At 38.8% G+C, this 14,807-nt stretch overlaps 1 protein-coding gene across 5 annotated transcripts in view; it reads left to right on the top strand.

Moving 5' to 3' along the window:
* LOC101890868 (myosin light chain kinase, smooth muscle) overlaps positions 1-14,807 on the top strand; it is a 137,330-nt gene that overhangs the window by 58,636 nt on the left and 63,887 nt on the right. Inside the window, exons 1-4 of one of the 5 annotated variants that reach the window (XM_059130811.1) lie at positions 2,182-4,682; positions 7,969-8,748; positions 9,027-9,770; positions 13,197-14,789. The exons of 3 other annotated variants lie outside the window; for them this stretch is intronic. In XM_059130811.1, the coding sequence (XP_058986794.1) occupies positions 2,951-4,682; positions 7,969-8,748; positions 9,027-9,770; positions 13,197-14,789 (4,849 nt within the window). In that variant the 5' untranslated portion in view covers positions 2,182-2,950. Of the gene's footprint in view, positions 1-2,181; positions 4,683-7,968; positions 8,749-9,026; positions 9,771-13,196; positions 14,790-14,807 lie in introns of those variants that run through there. One more of the 5 variants, XM_059130812.1, reaches the window with a different exon arrangement.

The raw sequence follows: 14,807 nt of genomic DNA, 5'->3' as shown, positions 1-14,807 counted from the left end.
AGAAATTGCTGCGACAAGATTTTGAAATTATCCATGGCTAGAAGACAATCAGAAACTCTTCTACATGTAGAAGAGCTACTGGAGGTCTTCTATGCGTAAAATAACTAATGCAGTTCTTCTAAATATATAGAAGAGGTTATGCAGCTCTTCTAAGTGTAGACGGGCTCCTGCAGAACAGCTTGAGAAGCTCTTTTACGTATAGAAGAGCTTGATGAGGTCTTCTATGATTTGAAGAGCTTAAGGAGCTCTTTTATGCTTTGAAGAGTACTTGAAGCTCTTCTATGCTGTGAAGAGCCCCTGAAGCTCTTCTATGCTGTGAAGAGCTCCTGAAGCTCTTCTATGCTGTGAAGAGCTCCTGAAGCTCTTCTATGCTGTGAAGAGCTCCTGAAGCTCTTCTGTGCTGTGAAGAGCTCCTGAAGCTCTTCTATGCTGTGAAGAGCTCCTGAAGCTCTTCTGTGCTGTGAAGAGCTCCTGAAGCTCTTCTATGCTGTGAAGAGCTCCTGAAGCTCTTCTATGCTGTGAAGAGCTCCTGAAGCTCTTCTATGCTGTGAAGAGCTTCTGAAGCTCTTATATGCTTCGAAGAGCCCCTGAAGCTCTTATATGCTTCGAAGAGCCCCTGAAGCTCTTCTATGCTGTGAAGAGCTCCTGAAGCTCTTCTATACGTAGAAGACCTGCTGAAGCTCTTCTATACGTAGAAGACCTGCTGAAGCTCTTCTATACGTAGAAGACCTGCTGAAGCTCTTCTATACGTAGAAGACCTGCTGAAGCTCTTCTATACGTAGAAGACCTGCTGAAGCTCTTCTATAAGTAGAAGACCTGCTGAAGCTCTTCTGTACGTAGAAGAGCTCCCGAAGCTCTTCTATGCTGTGAAGAGCTCCTGAAGCTCTTATATGCTGTGAAGAGCTCCTGAAGCTCTTCTATACGTAGAAGAGCTCCCGAAGCTCTTCTATACGTAGAAAAGCTCCCGAAGCTCTTCTCTACGTAGAAGAGCTCCCGAAGCTCTCCTATACGTAGAAGAGCTCCCGAAGCTCTTCTATACGTAGAAGAGCTCCCGAAGCTCTTCTATACGTAGAAGTGCTCCCGGAGCTCTTCTATATGTAGAAGAGCTCCCGAAGCTCTTCTATATGTAGAAGAGCTCCCGAAGCTCTTCTATATGTAGAAGAGCTCCCGAAGCTCTTCTATATGTAGAAGAGCTCCAGAAGCTCTTCTATACGTAGAAGAGCCGGTCGAGCTCTTCTATACGTAGAAGAGCTCCTCTAGCTCTTCTATACGTAGAAGAGCTTGTGAAACTCTTCTATACGTCGAAGAGCTCCCGAAGCTCTTCTATACGTAGAAGAGCTCCCGAAGCTCTTCTGTACGTAGAAGAGCTTGTGAAGCTCTTCTGTACGTAGAAGAGCTCCCGAAGCTCTTCTGTACGTAGAAGAGCCCCCGAAGCTCTTCTGTACGTAGAAGAGCTCCCGAAGCTCTTCTATACATAGAAGAGCTCCTCTAGCTCTTTTATACGTAGAAGAGCTCCTCTAGCTCTTCTATTTCCAATCATCCCCCCTTCCCTGTAAAGCATCCAAACTACCGCATACTTCTGCCTGAACGCTGATTGTCGCTTGTTTTGATCTTCTATCCGTTAAAAATAGTTGAGAGACATTTATTTTTAAAGACAAATAGGAAATTAGTAACACACTAACGGTTCTTGCCAATAGCTTAACACACTTGCTTGCCGTTCTGGCCAAATTGTTATTTTTAATTCATACCGAATGTTTTTGTTCGAAAAAAAAAACGAGAGAAGAAAATAGAAGAATAAAAATCGAAAAAAAAATATAAAAAAATTCATTCCCAAAGGTAAGTTACTGCAGTGCGAATTCTGTTCCGATTCGAGAGATTGGCCGAAGGTAAGATAAGAATTTCAGATTTAATTAAAGTGAAAATAAAGAATTTTTGTTTTCAAATTGTTTGTTATTATTTTGATGTAATGTGTTCGAGTGTGTGTGTGTGTGTGTGAGTTTATTTTTCCCGAAGCCGAAGGTCAAGTTCATTTTTCGCACATGATCGGTCGATTGATCGATCGATTTTGCTCGATGTGCGACGATGATTCGGTTTAGCACGATTTTTGTGAATGTGAAAAAGGTGGTAGCGATCGTTTTTGCCCAATCTTTGGTTGAGTGTGCGTCCGATCGCCTTTGCGTTTTGTAAGCGAAACATTTGCATTTTCGCAAGTTTCGCCGTTGTGCGCTCTGTGCTGTGCTGTGTGGTGGCATGTGAGGCATTTGTGTGAATAACTGAATCGCATCTCGCAGTGATCCTCGCAGTTACTTGTTCTGGTGAATCGACTAATAGTTAGATAGATAGCCAGCCACTTGACAAATCCGATTGCCGAATATCGTCCATGACAATAAGGTGTAAATATAGATCCGATCTGAGGGTTTTTGTTTTTTTGCTGCTGTTGTTGTTCTTGGCAAGCAACGCAAGTGGATCACTCAGTGATTGATCAATCGATTCGCCTGATCATTTGAAAATCAATTTTCGAAACGTACGGTCGTTTCAGTTCGTTCGGAACTGTCGAGTCATTAGCTACGCCTCGAACGGACCGAGCACCGCCGATTACGTCCTGTTTTTCTTTATTTGAAAAAATTCACAAAAAAAAAAATATTGAAATTCCCCAAAAGAAAATAAATTTTGAAAATTCATAAAAAGAAAAATATTCTCCATTTACGAAACGTGTGTGTCTGTTGAAAGTAGAGCAGAAAAAACCAACTAGGGGAAGCAAGGTTACGCCGGAACAGAAATCTTACGAAAACGGAAGCGAACAATATTTTTTCGAAATAATTTTTGATAACCCAAAAATTTAAAAAAAAAGAAGTAAAAATTGAATTTTATTTTGTTCACAACACAACTGTGACCGGATAATCCTTTACTTTTTAAAGAGTCTCGACAAGCGAATACCACCTCTGCAAGGATGGGTGAAACCGAAGGCGAAACCGCGGCAGCCGATGCCCGTGGCTCGGAGGAGCCAGAGGCAGCACCAGCCCAGGATACTTTGCAGGTGCCGGCCCAAAAGAAACGCAAACTGAAGTCTCCCACTCCGGGCAGTCTGCGTGGACGCAGTGCCACTCCCATTCGAGGACGCAGTCAGACACCCTTTAACCTGTACATGACCCGACGCAGTGCCACTCCCTCGACATGGCGCAGCATTACTCCCTTCCTGAAACGTGAGGAAAAGGAGAAGACACCCTTCGAATTGGGTCGTGATCTAAAGACCCTGTTGACCTGCAACACCGCCGTCTTTGATCGTGCCCTGGTCATGGACATCTCTGAACCCTTGGAGGCCCAAAAACCTGTGCGTTACATAACCTCTGATATGTCGGTCATTGATCGTGCCGCTGTTATGGATGTCTCCAATGTTGAGGTTATCTATGTCGTTGAGGAATACGAAGAATACGAGGAAGAAGAAGAGGTCATTGTGGAGGAGGTGAAACCCAAGAAGAAGGCCAAGGGGGCGAAAAAGGAACGCAAACCCAGACGCTCTGCCGACAGAGAGGGATCCATTGATCTTGGCACTTCTGAGGGTGAAGGAGGTGGCGAAGAGGGGGGTGCCCGTGAGGATCGTGAAGAAAGTGCCGATTTGGATGAGGGTGATGAGCCGGAAAAGGGTAAGAAGACCAAAAAGAAGGCTGCTCCCAAGAAAAAGGAGAAGAAGGAGAAATCACCCAGCCCCAAGTTGACTCTGAAACTGGAATCGGGTGGTGGCCAAAAGGCCAACAAGAAAATGTTTGAAGAAAAGCAACAGCAACCGGCCGGACCTGGTCCCAAGCCCCCACCAAAGAAGAGTAAGCTGGCCCTGCAAATGGAGGAACAGGCCAAGGCTGCTGCCAAGGCCGCCGAAGAGGAGGCTGCCAAGGCTGCAGCCAAACCCAAAGGTGAGACCTTTGAAGAACGCCAAAAACGACTCAAAGCCGAGGAGGAGGAAAGGGAACGCGAAGAGGCCGAACGCAGGGCCCAGGAAGAGGCCGAGGCTGCCGAAGCCGAGGAGGATGAAGAAGGCGGCGAGGAAGGCGAATCCGGCGAGGGAGAAGAGGCTAGCTCACGTTACGAAGAATCCCGTTACGACGAAGACGACGAAGAGCAAGAACAAAACGAAGACGAAGAAATGGACGAGGTCAGTGAATTGCCCACCGAAACACGACGTAGCAGCAGTTCTTCGGAAGGCTTTACACGTCCCGATCCCGACGACGAGGAGCGTTGGAAACAAATCGCCGAAGAGGAGGGTGAAGAATTCGCCACACAATTACGCAAATACAGTTTAGCTGTACGTCGCAGCGAGAAACAACGCGACGAAGAATGGAAGCGTATGCGCGAACAGAAACGCCTGCCCCATTTCATTGTTTTCCTTTCGGATCGTACCGTCGAGGCTGGACACAATGTCCGTTTGGCCTGTGCCGTGGGTGGGCCAGAACTTTCGGTGAAATGGTTCAAAGATGGCCGTCAATTGGAACGTGACTCGACGCATCGCATCATCAACAACAACAACATTTTAGCTTTAGAAGTAGTGAATACAACGATCTTGGACTCGGGAGAGTACTCCTGTGTCATTGCGAATATGAACGATGAGGTCACATCCTCGTGTTATGTGACCATTTACGAAGTGTTTAAGGATCAACCGGCTCCACCATCCTTCAAATTGGTGAGAGGTATGTTCAAAAGGGGGCCTGAAAGTGGGGGTGGTTGAGGAAAAAAATTCGATTTACAATGATTTAATATTGAAGAGCTTGGTTTCAATTTGCATTTAAAAAGAAATTGATATGTTTCAATGTTGACGCAACATATGAAATGTTGAATCAACATTTTTTAAGCAACATCAACAGTTTTCATGTTGCAACGTAATTTTCAATTTTGTAGTTGCATTTTACATTAAAAACGAGAATTTTTTTTTAAAGTCGTATCAACATTTTGCCATATTACCTCAATACTTCACATATTGCATCAGCATATTTTCTATGTTGCATCAACATTTTACGCGACAACTTCAAAATGTTTTCAATTTCTGTACAACACTTCCTCATCAATATTTTTTTAATTAAAAAAATTTTCTAAAATCAAATAATGATTATTTGATTGAGTCTCGTAGTAATTTTGGTTGATGTTGCAGCAACATTTGTTTATAAGAAATCACTCATGATATTTTCAAAACATATTATATTTAAAATTATTATATTTTTTTAGAATCATTTGTAATGTTGCATCAACATGTTTAGATTAAAAAAAAAAAAAAATCAATTTTATCGATTCTATCGCTTTTTTCCATGTTGCATCAATATATGAATGTTGTAAGAACATTTTTCCAATGTTGCAGCAACAATGTTTTAATTTTACAAAGCCATTTATGAAAGTTTTCAGCAGTTTCAGAATGAAAAATTAAAAAATTAAGAAAAAAATGTTAAACAAAAAAATTTTTTTTTTGAATAAACTCAAAATTGTATCAACATGTTGCGGGCCTGATTTACAATGTTGCACAACAATTTCTATTGCAGAATCACCATTTTTTACATAAATTAATAAAAAAGAGAATTTTTTTTACCATTTTTGATGGATATTACTTCATGTTGCAACAACAAATCATGTTGCAACATTCATGCAACAATTTTTAATGTTGTTCTGAACAATTTCCTAATAATTATTAGGACAATTTCCAAATATTTCTGGCATTTCTAATTTATTATAATGTTTCATCAACATTGCGAAATGTTGTTGTGGTATGTTGTCCAACATTTTTTCATGTAAAATCAATAAATAATAATGTTTGCCCATGTTGCTGAACAATTTTTTTAATGTTGCAATAATATTTGTTGTTATATATGAACAGTAAAACATTAACATCGAAATGTGAATAAGTCAATAAGGACCAACAAAAATTATTGTTGTCTTGAACAATTACTGAGTGTAACAAATCAAATTTTTTTCTAATAATCAAAAAGTTGCCGTATCATATTTCGATGTTGCTGACGCATTTTTGTGTGTTGCAATATATTTTTTTCCGTACAAATACCATTACTTGAGGCTAAAAAATATTTAAGATGTTGCGCAACATTTATTGAAGCAACATTACATGTTTTATTAAAGAATGTGTTATATGTTGCACAACATTTTAACATTTCCGGAAAAAAAATTAAAATATAATTTGAAAAAATTTAAAAAAGTTGCCGTATCATATTTTCATGTTGCTGACCAACAAATGGTTTTCTAATAATCAAAATAAAAAAGTTGCCGTATATATGATACGGTTGCGGTATACGGTATTCGATGTTGCTGACGCATTTTTGTACATTGCAACATATTTTTTTCCGTACAAATAATAAAATTTGATGCTAACAAAGTTTATTTTGTTGCGCAATATTTATTGAAGCAACATTACATGTTTTATTAAAGAATATGTTAAATGTTGCACAATATTTCAAGATTTCCGAAAACATTTTAAAAAAAGTTGCCGTATTATAATTCGATGTTGCTGACGCATTTTTGTACCTTGCAACATATTTTTTTCCGTACAAATAATAAAATTTGATGCTAAAAAATGTTTACTCTGATGCGCAACATTTATAGAAGCAACATTACATGTTTTACTAAAGAATGTGTTAAATGTTTTAACATTTCCGAAAAAAAAAAACAATTAAAAAAATGAAAAATATTAAAAAAAAGTTGCCGTGTCATATTTTGATGTTGCTGACGCATTTTTGTATGTTGCAACATATTTTTTTCCGTACAAATAATAAAATTTGATGCTAATAAATGTTTACTTTGTTGCGCAACATTTATTGCATTTTTTTATGTTTTGTTAAGGAACATGTTAAATGTTGCACAACATTTTAAGATTTCAAAAAAAAAAAAGAAAAATTCAAAGTTTTTGGAAAAAATTTTGAAAAAATTTGCCGTGTTATATTTCGATGTTGCTGATGCATTTTTGTATTTTGCAACAAACTTTTTTCCGTACAAATACCATTACTTGAGGCTAAAAAAATGTTTATCATGTTGCGCAACTTTTATTGAAGCAACATTACATCTTTTATTGAAAAATGTGTTAAATGTTGCACAACATTTTATCATTTCCGAAAAAAAAATAAAAAAAATTTTGAGAGAAAATTACCATTTTGAAATGTTGCATCATTATAATGTTGTATAGACCTTTTTTACATGTTGCAGCAACATATATAAAATTTGTATCCAATGTATAAATGTTGTATCTTAATTTCGCCTTGTACTTTTTATATAGAGTACACTTCTTTGATAATGATTCAATTGTTATTGTATGTTGCCCAACATTTTAGAATGTTGCTTGAAAACAATATCAATGTTGCAAAATTGTTTCTGAATGTTTCAAAGAACATTTCTCAAAGTTTCAATACTATTTCTCAGAACTGGAACAATTTAAATTTAAACAGCATATATGAGTTTAATTTTTCAAAGTAAATTCAAAATATTGGAAAAAGTATCCACGATTTTCAACGTTGTATCAAAGTGTCTAAATGTTGCAAATCTATCCTTGTCTCAATTTCACATTTTTCATAGGCATATCAATACCTTGCAACCAATCAAAATTTAAAATACCGAAAAAGCTGAAATTTTTTCCATGTTCCAAAAACATTTCTCCATGTTGTAGCCACACAATGTTGAAAAACATTTCTCCATATTGCAAAACATTTTGAAATGATGCGCAACATCTCGCAATGTTGCGAAACATTTTTGGAAAAAATAAAAATAAACATTAAAACATTCATTTATGTTTCACTCATATATTCCCTCGTTGTATCCAATTTTTCATCAATATGCGACTATCTGTTCTCCATGTTGCCTCAACATTTCGAAATGTTGCTACAAATTCTTTCAAACCAAAAATACTTTAAGTAAACGGATTTCTTTCCCCGCGTTGCTGTAGAATTTTTCCTCTAGAAATGCGTTAAAATGTTATCCTCTCCCCCACAGAATATTATCACTTGCGTGACGATGAGTTGACTATTGAGGTGCACATCCATGGTGTACCACGTCCCGTGGTCACCTGGTGGCGTGGCATGTTTGAAATCAAACCCAATGTTAAGTTTACAAAACTTGAGGAGGCCCATGGTGTCTATAAGCTGTTGATCTACAAGCCGAACAATCGCGACAGCGGTGCCTATCTCTGCAAGGCCATCAACTCGAGTGGTGAAGCCCAGATTACCCATTCCATTGAGGTGGGTAAGAATTTGCATTACCACATTCCCGGCATTTTCCATGCCCGTGGTCGCTTGAGCAAGGTGAAGGAAGAGGAGGCACGCAAGGCCATGGAAGAGGCCATGAAATCGAAGGGTGACTCGGATCGTCGCAGGGCTGAGGCTGCCGCCGAGGCCAGATCCAGGGCGCCACGTGCCTCACCCGAACCCATTGTGGCGGCCAAACAAAAACTACAATTCGCCACCCAGCTGAGAGATCGCATGGCCCTCGAGGGTACCAATGTACGTTTCGTCTGCACCGTCATTGGTCCTTCGCCCAACTGCCGCTGGATGAAGGATGACGAGTGGGTGAAGTACAGTGAAAATGTCAAGAACCTAAGCGAGGAAGGCAAGGCCATTATTGAGCTGTTGAATGTGACCAGCGAATCTTCGGGTGTCTACAAATGCATTGCCCGCAACGATTTCAGTGAAATCGAAACCTCCTGTTACTTCAAGGTGTACTCGGCCAAGACGGATGGCGATGAGCATGAACCCATTTTTGCATTGCCACTTAGAGGTATGTCAACGTGTCGTTGTGTGTGTGTGTATGGGTGTAGGTGTCTTTTTATCTGTGGCATTCTCATCAATCAGATGTCTGATCGATCAATTTGTGGTTTCATTGGATCAAATGATCTTCGTTGTTGTGATGGCTGATGTTGTTGTCGTTGGTTCTGTTCATCTTTCGATGTTTTGTTTGGCTTTGTTTGATGGCCAAAAATAGTCCGTCGTCGTCTGTGGCCCGGGGAAATTGAGTTTAATTTTATCCCTCTCTCATTCTGTATCTCTCTCTATCAGATGTCTATCACTCTTCGCAAAACGATCTGATTCTCGACACCAAAATACGTGGCAACCCCCGTCCGGTCATTACATGGACCAAAGACCAATTACCCGTTGTACTTGACGATCGCGTCGTGCAGATCGAACATTTGGACGGCATTTGCGAGCTAATCATTAACAAGCCCACACCGGCCGACAGTGGTAAATACACCTGCGTTGCAACCAACAAATTGGGCTCGCAGCAAACCTCACACAGTGTCGTTGTCGATATCCAGCACAGTTCCAGACGTTCGAGTGTCTTGTCCGGCGCCATGAGTGAAGCCGACAGCCAGGGTGGCAAGAAAGAGCGGCCTCAACGTTTGCCGAAATCGAGCAAAGATGAGGAGGGCGGCAACTACGAGAGACGCAGCCGCATGCCCGAACCACCACCAAGATCGATGTTGTATTTCGATGCCAACATCTCGAATCGTTATGTGGCGGTGGGCTCCAAGGTAAAGCTCCAGGCTGTGGTGAATGGACCGAATCCAACCTGCAAATGGACCAAGGATGATCAAAATGTCCAGTATGGACCACGTATTCGTAACATGAATCGTGATAGCTTGGCCTCGTTGGAATTCTTGAATTGTCAGCCGGAAGATTCGGGCACCTATACATTGACGGCACAAAATGAATACTGCAAAATTACACAATCGGCGAAATTATATGTCTATTCGCCTACGACGGGAACGGAAACGGAACCGGTATTTGTACGTCCCGTTAAAGGTATGTATAAGTGGAGTGAGGAGGTCGCTCTCTTTGTGAGTGTGTGTGTTTTTTATTTGTTTCAAAAAGAAAAGATTGTGCAACCCCCCAAAAGACAAAGAAACTTATGTAATCTGAGTAGACGAAAATGCAATGGGAAATAATTTTGGCTACGTTTCGATAAACTAAACTAAATAGTGAGGTGAAAAAAAAACAACAACAAGAGATGCAATTTTTTTTTGTTATACGCCAAACAAATATTCAAAGACGCAAAATAGGGGTCTTTGGGGATCCAATGCTTTAGCTAAATTGCCTGCGAGGGACATAGCCAGAAGTGTAAAGAAGAAAGAAGGAAATATGAAATTTCCCATAGAAAATATATTGAAATTACCCAAACATTGGCCTAAAAGTGAGAGGAGAAAGACAGGTTATTCACCAATGTTTCATCGGTGAGATAAATACCTCATTGGGGTTCCCAGCTATTGTAGAAACATACTACTACTTGTAGATACTTCGCCAATATTGTTAAGACGATGTAGATACATAATTATTAATCTTTAGATAAAGTAGAAACTTCTTAATGACGTTTAGATAATATAGATTAACAGTTAAAAATGCTAAGAATAAAATGTAGATAATTCGTAAGTGATGTTTAGATAACGTAGATACATGACTAATAATGTTAAAATAACTTAGGTACTCCGTTGATGATGTTAAGATAATGTAGATACATTACTAAACACATTTAGATAACGTAGATACTTTGTTAATGATTTTTAGATAATGCAGATGCATATTTAATAAATTTCAGATAACCTAGATACTCTTTAATGAGGTTAAGATAATGTATATACTTTTTGATAATGTTCAGATAACGTAGATGCTTCGTTAATGATGTTTAGATAATGTAGATACATTAGTGGTAACGTTCAGATAACGTAGATACTTCGTTAATGAAGTTTGGTTAATGCAGATATATATTTAATAACTTTTAGATAACGTAGATACTTTTTGATAATTCTTAGATAACGTAGATACTTTGTAAATGATGATTAGATTATGCAGATACATAATTAATAATGTCCAGATAACGTAGATACTCCCTTATTAGGTTTAGATATTGTAGAGACATTGCTGGTAACGTTTAGAGAACGTAGATACTTCGTTAATGATGTTTAGATAACGTAAATACACGTTAATGCGGCTTAGATAATGTAGATACATTAGTGGCGATGTTTATATAACGTAGATACTTTATTAATGAAGTTTCAATAATTCAGATTCATATTTAGTAACTTATAGATATCGTAGATACTTCTTTAATGAAGTTAAAATAATGTAGATACTTTTTGGTAATGCTTAGATAACGTAGATACTTCGTTAATGTTGATTTGATAATGCAGAGACATATTTAATAATTTACTGATAACGTAGATACTCCGATAATGAGGTTTAGATAACCTGGATACTTCGTTAATGATGTTTATATAACGTAGATACTCCGTTAATGAGGCTTAGATAATGTGGATACATTACTGGTAATGTTTAGATAACGTAGATACTCCGCTAATGAGGCTTAGATAATGTGGATACATTACTGGTAATGTTTAGATAACGTAGATACTTCGTTAATGAAGTTTCGATAATGCAGATACATATTTAATAACTTTCAGACAACGTAGATACTCCTTTAATGAATTTAAGATAACGTAGATACTTTTTGGTAATGCTTAGATAACGTAGATACTTCGTTAATGATGATTAGGTGATGCAGATACATATTTAATAATGTTCAGATAACGTAGACGCTTCGTTAATAATGATTATATAACGTAGATACTCCTTTTATCATTTTTAAATAACGTAGATACTCCGTAAATTAGGTTTAGATAATGTGGATACATTGCTGGTAACGTTTGGATAACGTAGATACTTCGTTAATGAAGTTTTGATAATGCAGATACATATTTAATAACTTTTAGATAACGTAGATATTTCTTTAATGAGGTTAAAATAACGTAGATACTTTTTGATAATGCTTAGATAGCGTAGATACTTCGTTAATGATGATTAGATTATGATATTAGATGATGCAGATACAATGTTAAGATAACGTAGATGTGTCGTTAATGATGCTTATATAGCGTAGATACTCCGTAAATGAGCTTAAGATAATGTATATACATTACTGGTAACGTTTTGATAACCTAGATACTCCGTTAATGATGTTAAGATAACGTAGATACCCCGTTAATTATGTTTAGATAATGTAGATACATTAGTGGTAACGTTTAGATAACGTAGATACTTCGTTAATGAAGTTTGGTTAATGCAGATACATATTTAATAACTTTTAGATAACGTAGATAATTTTTGATAATGCTTAGATTTTTTGATAATGTTTAAATAACGTAGATACTTCGCTAATGATGTTTAGATAATGCAGATACATATTTATTAACTTTTAGATAATGTAGATACTTTTTGATAATTCTTAGATAACGTAGATACTTCGTTAATGATGATTAGATTATGCAGACACATAATTAATAATGTCCAGATAACGTAGATACTCCGTTATTAGGTTTAGATAATGTAGATACATTGCTGGTAGCGTTTAGATAACGTAGATACTTCTTTAATAAGGTTAAGATAACGTAGAAACTTTTGATAATGCTTGGAGAACGTAGATGCTTCGTTAATTATGCTTATATAACGTAGATACTCTTTTAATCAATTTTAGATAACGTAGATACTCTGTAAATGAGGTTTAGATAATGTAGATACATTATTAGTAATGTTTAGATAATGTAGATACATTATTAGTAACGTTTAGATAACGTAGATACTTCGTTAATTATGCTTAGATACATATTTAATAACTTTCAGATAACGTAGATACTTTTTGACAATGCTTAGATAACGATACTTCGTTAATGATGATTGGATAATGCAGATACATATTTAATAATGTTAAAATAACGAAGATACTTTGTTAATTATGTTTAGATAACTAAGATACTCCGTTGATGAGATTTAGATAATGTAGATACAGTATTAAAAACATTTAGATAATATAGATACTTCGTTAGTGTTGTCTAGATACTTTTTGATAATGCTTAGACAATGTAGATACTTTATCAATAATGTTAAGATAACGTAGATACTTCATTTAGGTATATCAGATAACGCAGATTCCTTTCACATTAAGGATGCCTAGATGACAATGATATTTAGATTACTTAGATACTTTTATGGATATAGACCCATGGGGACCCTACCTTGAGAATGAACCAGGAATATAGTAGATACATTAGTTTTGAGTTCCTAGTCTTTGTTGTATTGTGGCGCATTGTTTTTATTGTATCTCTGTATACAAATGAGTTTAATTTCAACTCTCTTTTCCCCACTCTCTCTCTATGTCTCACTCTCTTTCGCGCCGCATAGAAACCTATCACTTGAATACAAATGAATTGATTTTGGAAACTGGTGTTCGCGGTGAACCCACACCCAAAATTCAATGGCTCAAGGATAACATCGACATTGAGGAGGGTGGTCGCATCCATAAGTTCCATCATGCCGATGGCACCTTGGAATTGGTTATTGATAGTCCCAATGTCAAGGACAAGGGTAAATATATAATTCGTGCCGAGAATAATGCTGGCAAGGCTGAGATTACCCATTTGGTGGCGTTCGAGGGTAAGGAACATCACATTGCCGATAACATTCATGGTGTGTTCCATGCCGACAAGAGTCTGCTGAAGCCAAAGCAAGTGGAGGAGGAGAAACCCAAAGCAGCTCCAGGACCGGCTGCCGAAAGTGACAGTGAAACCGATAGCAAGGGCAAGAAGCGAGTACGCAAACCACGCAAGGAAGATGAATCGGAGGCAGAGGCTGCCTCAGCTTCAATTTATGTTTCGGATGCCGCCTCGGAAACGGGTTCGTTGAAGAAACGTGAAAAGGTCATTGGCATCTATTTCCCCACCAACATGAAGGATCGTGTGGTAGCCGAGGGTTCAAAGGTGAAGATTTCTTGCTTCCTCGAATCGAAGGAACCCCAGGTCAAGTGGTTCAAGAATGGTGAACCTTTGCAGAACTCACCCAAGTGCCGTGGCCGTTACAATGAGGGTTTGTGTATTTTGGAAATCCCATCGGCCAGCTTGGACGATGCTGGTGAATACAAATGTTGGGCCCGTGATGAGACCGGTGAGGCTTCAACCTTCTGTCGCCTGGAGGTGTACTCTGACCCCGGCTCGGGTGATACACCACCCACATTTACCCGCAACATTAAGGATACCTATCACGGCAAGCTACACGAACTGCAGCTGGATGTCCATGTACGTGGCTTGCCCACACCCACCATTACCTGGGTTAAGGATGGTGTGGTCATAGAACCCAACGATAAGTATCAGACCACAGAACATGAGGATGGTACATGTGAACTGTTCATCATGGACCCCACCCCGGCCGATAGTGGTAAATATGTTTGCCAAGCTGAGAATCGCGAGGGCACAGCTGAAATTACACACATGGTCACCGTGAAGCCCAAGGTGCGCAGACCCGTATCGCCCGGTCGTGATAGGCCTCCCGTCAAGCCACAGGGTGATGAAACCGAGGAGGAAAAAGCCGAGCGTAAGAAGAAACGCGACGAGGATGAGGAGAGCAGTGGTGGTGGTCGCAGACATGGTGCCGCACCACCACCAGATCTCAAGAAATTCTTGTACTTTAGAAACTTCCTTTCAAATCGTACCGTCAAGGCCGGCACCAATGTCAAATGGATGGTGGCCATTGATGGTCCCGACCCAACGGCCCGTTGGTTCCATGGTGATCAGCCTATTGTCTTTGGACCCAAGAGTAAATTGTCAATGCAAGATGGCATAGCCTGGTTGAACTTGATCGATGTCACCGAGGAACAGAGCGGTACCTACACCTTGAAGGTAAAGGGTTCGGAGAACGAGATTGTCTCGTCGTGCAATTTGTTTGTCTATTCGACGGGCAAGGAAGAGGTAATTGCACCCGTTTTTACCAAGGGCATTAAAGGTAGGTGGCTTAGGTAGT

The sequence above is a fragment of the Musca domestica genome, unplaced genomic scaffold, assembly GCF_030504385.1.
Source record: "Musca domestica strain aabys unplaced genomic scaffold, Musca_domestica.polishedcontigs.V.1.1 8, whole genome shotgun sequence".
Lineage (NCBI taxonomy): Eukaryota > Metazoa > Arthropoda > Insecta > Diptera > Muscidae > Musca > Musca domestica.
This window is presented reverse-complemented; position numbering and strand designations above follow the sequence as displayed.